Source organism: Otolemur garnettii, unplaced genomic scaffold (assembly GCF_000181295.1).
Source record: "Otolemur garnettii isolate 467f Iridium unplaced genomic scaffold, OtoGar3 scaffold00024, whole genome shotgun sequence".
NCBI classification, from domain to species: Eukaryota; Metazoa; Chordata; class Mammalia; order Primates; family Galagidae; genus Otolemur; species Otolemur garnettii.
The window spans coordinates 2,756,443-2,764,652 of NW_003852419.1; the positions used below are offsets into that span (position 1 = coordinate 2,756,443).

At 38.5% G+C, this 8,210-nt stretch overlaps 1 protein-coding gene across 1 annotated transcript in view; it reads right to left on the reverse strand.

Moving 5' to 3' along the window:
* PREPL (prolyl endopeptidase like) overlaps positions 1 to 8,210 on the reverse strand; it is a 43,274-nt gene that overhangs the window by 7,483 nt on the left and 27,581 nt on the right. The window contains exons 8-10 of the mRNA XM_003787880.3: positions 8,023 to 8,210; positions 2,959 to 3,156; positions 1 to 164 (exon numbers count right to left, since the gene is read on the reverse strand). Coding sequence (XP_003787928.1) covers positions 1 to 164; positions 2,959 to 3,156; positions 8,023 to 8,210 — 550 coding nt within the window. The remainder of the gene's footprint in view (positions 165 to 2,958; positions 3,157 to 8,022) is intronic.

An 8,210-nucleotide genomic window follows, 5' to 3' on the forward strand; every position in this document is an offset into this window, starting at 1 on the left:
TATGCTAATATCCACCCATCGTCCACTAACACCCGCCTCTCAGGTCTGAAATTCATTTTCAAATCCATTCCATAAGCTCCATATACGTGTATCAAGAGAGGTTTCTTCTGCAAGTCTTCGGAGTCCGTTTTGTGGAAAACAGTCATTGGCACTAATTTTCCATCCTGGAAATGAAGAATTACTATGCACATAAAGAGAAGTCTTTCCAAACACTTTTACTCACAATTTAAAATATACTGGAGTATACTCCCTCGCCCTTATCTGCTACCTACTGATGTTGAGCACAAATTCATTTAAGGCAAAAGCATTACAGTCTCTAAAAATAATTATAGTTTTGATTTTAGCTATTTTGTTGGCTTACAGTATTAACCAGAAAAGAGCAGTAATGGAATTTTAAAGAGGTCTGCACTACTCACTATTACTGTAATTTTTAAAGTTGTAGGTCAAGCCCACATATCAATCAAGGTTAGAAATCCTGATAGATAATTCTTCCAATGCCTAGGGCTAGCTACGGCCATTTCTCATCTTCAAATATTTACAAATATGCTAACTTAAGAAGTTTTGTCAGCTCAATTTTGTCTCCTACAGTCAGAATTATCAACTTTGAGAACCTGAAATCTCTTATTGACTTTATGGGTATCTACTCACATCCTCTACAAAGACCTATTTAAAAAAAAAACACGCCTAATTATTATGGGTACATAATAGCTGTATGTATTTATACGGTACATGTGATGTTTTAATACAGGCATACAATGTAATCAGGATAATTGGGCAATCCAATTGCAAGCATTATCATTTATGTTAGGAACATTCCAGTTCTACTCTTATGTGCCACAATTTCTTTATCCATTCATCCACTGATAAGACATTTAAGTTGATTCCAAATCTTGCCTATTGTGAATAATGCTGCAATAAACACAGGAGTGCAAATTATCTTTTTGACATACTGACTTTCTTTTCAAAATATACATAGAAGCCTACTTAACTTTATCCAAAAAATTGTTTTAAGTGGTTAAATTTAAATTACTTTTAGGTCATATAACCATTCCCCAGTGTAGCTCAAACTTTGACTGAAACTAGGCACTCTCAAAACAGACAAAATTCAGACAACCCAAACAACTTCTGATTTCCTTTCATACAAAAAGGGTGAAGAATCTGGTTCTCACCCTGCTCAAAAAAAATAATAAACTAGCCCTAGTTTACATAGGGCTATACCCAAGCAACTCTCTGTATTTTTTTTATCCTCATTTTGAAGACATCATTTTGGGGCAATAAATAGGGACAACAAAGTATTATCAAATAAAGAGGAAAAATTCATCTCATGATTCTTTATCACACCAAACTTGTTAAGAAAGCCTAAGTAAATGTTCACGTCTCAGGAAGATTCATTATCTATGTCAGAAACCTGACACAGATTAATTTCTATAAAATAAATTTTGTCTTCCCCCTCTCTTCACCAGACTCCTCAGCTTCAATTATACAATCAGAAAAACTTGCTGGGTAACAAGTTGTGAAGGAAAGAGGTAAAGACGGTAGCTAGTCCTGTGGTAGGCTGGATTGGAGTTCATCAGCAGTGCAAAATGCCTGTGGAGACGTACAGGAGCCTGAGCAGTCATGTCCCTTCTCCCACAGAGAATCCGATTGTTCTTTGCATTTGGGGTAACAATAACTCTATCATTTTGGTAGGTGCTATAATTCCATGATTGTAAAACTAAATGCCTACTAAGTATATATTTTGTTCACAAAAAAATCTAAAAGGTGAAAATATTACTTAAGATATTAAAAGAAAATCAATAAATTAAAGAAAAAATTCATAAAAATAAACAGGCAATTCATTCTTGGCAGCATGTAATTACCTGATATATGGTATGCTAAGGTCTGAAAATTCTTTAAATTCAAGGCTATGTATTAATTTGTTCCCTACTTGCACAAATTTGTAAATTCTGTATATTGAGTATACCTGGAATATGGTTATCTGTTACCTCCCTTCCTATGTCTCATCTCTCTCCACTCCTCCCCTGCCAATCTTCCCTCTTTTACTCGAGTATCACCATTCCGGCCTCCTGTATGGTTCTTGAATTGTATTATTTCTTCCCCAGTTCAGGGTCTATTTACAAAATGAAATCCCCTTCCCCTTTCTAGCCTGCTATCAAACATCCTAGAGGTCTTGGCTGAGACATCACTTCCTTGGAGAAACCCTCCCTGATCTCTTTCCTTTGCCTTCTGCTTTTACTATACTCAGTGCATCTTCCTTTGCAGCAATCAGTACACTAGTAACTATTTCTTCAGCATCTGTCATATCCCTGCTAGATGTAAGCTCCATGAGGGCAGAAACTGTATTGCTCTTGTTGACTTTAGTCAACCGCTTATCACTGTCACAATTTTTTGCCACAACTGTGTACCCGACTTGATTTCTTTCTTTCTTTTTTTTTTTTTTTTTGAGACAGAGCCTCAAGCTATCACCCCTGGGTAGAGTGTCATGGCATCATAGCTTACAGCAACCTCCAACTCCTGGGTTCAAGCGAGTCTCCTGCCTCTGCCTCCCAAGTAGCTGGGACCCCAGGCGCCCGCCACAATGCCTGGCTATTTTTTGGTTGTAGCCGTCATTGTTGTTTGGCAGGCCCAGGCTGGATTCAAACCCTCCAGCTCAGGTGTATGTGGCTAGTGCCTTAGCCACTTGAGCCACAGGCACCGAGCCTGATTTTTTTCTTTCAATCAATCAACTTTTAAAATACAGACATAAATAATACGTGAAATAAAGGGCTTAATGTGTTCGTTATAAATTTTCTAATCCATGTTAAAATGAATACATGAATATTAAAGTTAGAAAAACCCCATATATTCCCTAAAGTCCCTTGGGTTTTACTGTGGTATGAGAGATCTACCTTGGGAAACTGTGCTAATGGCACCCAGGGTGCTGTCAGTAAATGGCAGCTGAAGGTAGAGATGACCCACCTTGCTTTTGGCTTCCAGACGCAAAACACGGCTCGTCTTTGTGATTGGGTCTTCATGTCCAGTTTCCTCAAACAGTTTGCCTTCTGCAAATTTATATGTGTAATATTTGGGGGGACGTATTGGGGAGCAAAGCTGAAAGGGGCAATTCTTTGGGTCAGAATTTGTATCCATTATGAATCCACAGGCCCATGGAGGGAGCTAGAAAAAAAAAAGTTATTTTTACTTTTGTGACAGTAAGTATCATTAAATTTCTGAGTTTGCTCCAAATGAGATGATGTGGACATCCAGTTTACCTCCTATTACCGTATTATGCCTCACTTAAGAATTACTTCATCACAACACAAAATATTTTAAGAAAAAAAAAACTCTACATTAATGGCCAATAAAATAAAAAATCATAGGAAGAAATTTAGCTTGATTCTAGATTTACATGAAGTAGCCTTTCACATAAAAGTTTATTTTGGGGTATAAGCCTGGGTAATAAAATAGCAAAATGTTTAAGAATAAGAGCAAATCAAATAGTAATTCTAGAAAAGCAACATCGTCAAGATCTCTATTCCCACAGAACATGAAATTTCTCACATGCATGTGTTTTTAATAATTTACCCACCAGTCCTTACCCTGCTGCCTGGATAGCCCCAATGATGACAGTTATTATTCCAGAGCTACAAACGGCTCAGCAGCACTAAAGCATTTATAATCTGTTTCTAACTTTAGCTCCCAGGCTAACCATTGTGCAGAACAAAACCTTTCCTGGCACATCTACTCTGAGGGACTCATAGCTATTATGCTTAAGATTCTTAACTTTAAGAAAAAAAGGAAAGGAATCAAAATTTATTCTCTTAGAGCAGCAGGGTCCAGTTTCAAACCTTCCACTAACATCTCTCTACACCATTTAAAGGACTCTGGTAAGCAGGTTGACAGGGTGTTAGAAATGGTACTGAGAGTCAGAACATTAAAAGAAAATTGCCTTTCTTTTCCTGAGTAATTGTAGACAGAGCAAATTCCTTAGAAAATCAGGGCACAGCACCATGACTGGCGGGCACTCCTGAGAAAGGGGAGATGGAGGATGTGTGCATAGAAAGTATGCTATTTCACCTGCAGAAACTATGGCCAAAAAGTTTATGTTCTCTAGCAAATTTCTTCCAGTTAGTCCAAAGAGTCTATTTTCATGAAACACTAATAAAGATACACATTTGTAGTGTTTCTCCAAGAGTTCTGAATTTATTCTTTTCAGATTGAGTATTACTTTAAAGGATAATTTGTCTATTTAAGTATAAGACATAATCACAGGAAACAGAAGTAAACATGTAAACTATAAATCCGGTAGCATATAAATGAGGTAGCATTGCTGCAAACCTCACAGCGAAGCCTCAGAGTGAGGGTGAAGGTTCCTTTACCCACAGAAGCACATGTTTTTTTCTGCCCTCTGGTGAGACTTCAGGACAGTTTCCAAGTGACCCATGTAGTAAACTATCTTAGTTTTAGATCAAGGATTCCAAAAAATTAAAGTTTTTCAGGTGTTGAAAACCACCAGTGGGGCCAAAGTTGAAGTTATAATCATATCAAAAACTGTTTCAAAGCTCTGAACTTTTTTATTTTTTCATTTTTTGAGACAGAGCCTCAAGCTGTCACCGTGGGTAGAGTGCTGTAGCATCATAGCTCACAGCAATCTCCAACTCCTAGGCTTAAGTGATTCTCTTGTCTCAGCCTCCCAAGTAGCTAGGACTACAGGCACCTGCCACAATGCCCGGCTATTTTTTGGTTGTGATCATTTATGTGGTCGCGACAAGTTGTCATTGTTTGGCAGGCCCAGGCTGGATTTGAACCCGCCAGCTCTGGTGTATATGGCTGGTGCCTTAGCCGCTTGAACTACAGGTGCTGAGCCAAAGGTCTGGACTTTTTAAAGTTTGTCTAGCTGACACAGAAATAGGTATTAATCATCTCAAGAATACTGTAAGGCACATAATCCTGTTGAGATAACCCTGCAGTGTATTTGTGAATCAACGAACAGCACCCGCAAATCAGCTGGCCACGTGATAGGCAGACATTCCTTAGATCAGTGGTTCTCAACGTATTTTCATTGTTACAAAGGGGTCGCAACTCACAGGTTGAGAACTGGTGCTTAGTTACTTGACAGAAACAGATTCAATTTTAACATTTACTACTAAAAAACTACAGTCCTTTCATTGAAAGAATGATTAAGATACATGTACTCAAAGAAAATGGGCCTGGGTGTACAGATCCCACCTCTAAATAAAATGTTAGCATAGAGCAAAAAATACCCCAATTTGCTTAAATTAAACAATTAAGTCATAACTTCTTTGTGTGGGGGAATAAAGGCTACCAGATAAAGACGACAAGATGACCAAGGACAGGACCCAACTATATGAATTTGACTGAGTTCAAAGTGTGTACTTGTTAGACATGTTATATATGTAAATACTTTATAATGTACTCATGATTTGGTTAAAGACTTTTGTCCTTTGTATATGGCACCATCTATGGGTATTTAATCATTGTTATCTAGGTTCACAGAAAGGGTCTTATCTATAAAAGTCTCTTTAAACGTAGGTACTCTTCTCAGCTTTATTCGATAAACTTGCATTTTGAGGGCTGTATTGGCAATTTTAACTTAAAAGAAAACAAATGTCGGTACTACAATTTGAGAATAGTCAGAAAATAGAGGATACAGAATAAATGATATGATTTGTGTTCTAATGGAAGTTAAAACAATGGAAACTGAGGCATATTTTAAAAGTAGGAATACTTACAAAAGTTGTAAAAGTTCTTATTTACTTAGAAGTCAAAGCATATCATAGCACTGTCATAGGACTCCAGATGACAGTCCTAATTCTCTTGACACAGAATTTTGTTGTAATAAATGCATAGCTGGAAATGACGTATTCTCTCCAATCCCTATTCATATAGATTGCAATAAGGACCTATTCCCTGCCAATGTTCCAATAAAAGATGTCTGAATTTGGCATCAATTAGCAAGTGAAAAGAAATACTTTGACTCTAGCAGAAGAAGACAATAAGAAAGTCTTTGAAGTCCATTGCCACTTTTATTTTAGTATGCCTATTATTTCTTATTTAAACCAGTATAACAATCTCAAAACTAGCCTTCCTGCTCCTTACCTTTTTGCTTCAGTCTACCCCAATATGGCTGCCAGATGACCCTATCAAGTATAGCTCCACTCCTCAAACCATTCCCCGCCTGCATTTCATAGGTTCCCCCTTCAGAATTCACACATATACTTCTCAAACTGGCAGTTAAAAACCATCCAAATCACAGCTTTACCCTCCAACAATGTATTTTGCTTTCATAAAACAGAATCACTAGCAGTTTCCTGAACATTTTCTGAACTTCCCCGGCTTAGAGCTTCATTTGAAGGCATTCTCATTCTGGAATATGAAACCCCTTCCCACCTGTCAAAATCCTAGCTAGCCTCGTTGGTTTGTTTCATATTCAACCAATCTGACCAAAAGCTCCTGAGCTTCTTTCTCTTTTGAGCCCCACAGAACATTTTATGTTTTTGATATCACTTATTTAAATCTTTGTGTACTATAAGCCCTATCCTCCTTAAGGCTATTTTGTCCTACTGTCTTTCTACTCTATAAATGCCCAGATATAGTATTTTGCACATACAAGTTCAATGAACAGTCACTACATGGACAGGAACTGCATCTTAAAAGGAATTTTGACAATACTGGGAGGTATGAATGGTCAGTGTTGCTTGCTGGTCAATTAGCTCAATAATTCTTCTTATCAAACACAATGGAGGCATTCCTCCTCCCTTCAGTGCCTGCTTTCTTAACTTATATGCTAATGCTGTTTTAATACTGGGCAATCAAGTTGCCATTCACTAATTCCAGCAGGCTCACTTGTGAAGACAGATTTTCCTTCCTGGTATCCACAAGCAGTATCAACAAGTCAACCAGCCAGGCAGACTCACTACCATCACCCCTCTGGGCTGCTGGGGAGACTGCTGACACCCTCTATTGAAAGAAATCAAGGCTCACCTGCTCCCATCCCTCATGGGTAAGGACATGGGCAAAGAGAAGGCGATGATGTCAAAAGCATGCAGTAGGTACGACTCCTGCCTCTAACGGGGATGTGAGATGGGGAAGCTTAGCAGTAGGAGGTTAGGCACTAGCTGCCAAGTTGGCCTAAGTTATTGCTAACTAAAGTTGTAGAGATAGTTCAAATACAGAGATAATGTAAAAAGAGAAATATAATGGCACTTTACTTCTGAAGTCCATGCTGTAAAGAGAATTTTTTTTTTTTTGAGACAGAGTCTCATTATGTTACCCCTAGTAGAGTGCTGTGGTGTCACAACTCACAGCAACCTCAAACTCTTGGTCTTAAACGATTCTCTTGCCTCAGCCTCCCAAATAGCTGGGACTATAGGTGCCCGCCACAACACCCGGCTATTTTTTGGTTGCAGTTGTCATTGTTGATCTTAGCTTGCCCAGGCTGGGTTAGAACCTGCCAGCCCCAGTGTATGTGGCTGGCGCCCTACCCACAGAGCTATAGGCACTGCCTTGTAAGAGAGGTTTTTTTTTTTTTTTTTTTGAGACAGAGCCTCAAGCTGTCACCCTGGGTAGAGTGCCATGGCATCTCAGCTCACAGCAACCTCCAGCTCCTGGGCTCAAGCGATTCTCCTGCCTCTGCCTCCAAAGCAGCTGGAACTATAGGAGCCTACCACAACACCTGGCTATTTTTGGGTTGTAGCTGTCATTGTTGTTTGGCGGGCCCGGGCTGGATTCGAACCCACCAGCTCAGGTGTGTGTGGCTGGCGCCTTAGCTGCTTGAGCCATAGGTGCCACACGTATAAGAGAGTATTTTAAGTAAAACTGCATTAGAACCAAAGTCCTCCAAGTAATCCTAAAATAAGCCTCTTAAACCTGATGAAATACAAGTCAATACACTAAATTCCATTTAAATTAAATTCCTTTTAAGAAAAAGAACACTGCTATTACTCAGTATTTAATGTTCTGTTAAGCTAAACTGCATATATATTTTGATTAACAGTATTATTTTTTGAAAATTAAACATACCTTTAGAGACCGAACTGAATCATCAGCCAGACCAATCACATTAACATAAAGTAGGTTGCTGTGCTTTAGGAATAGAACACAGTGATCCTTAAACATGTCCAAGTCTATAACTTTGGTATTTCTCTTCATTGTGAAAAATAAATCCCAATTCATAATGGCAGGGGTATCAGCTGCTGTTCTCATTAGCT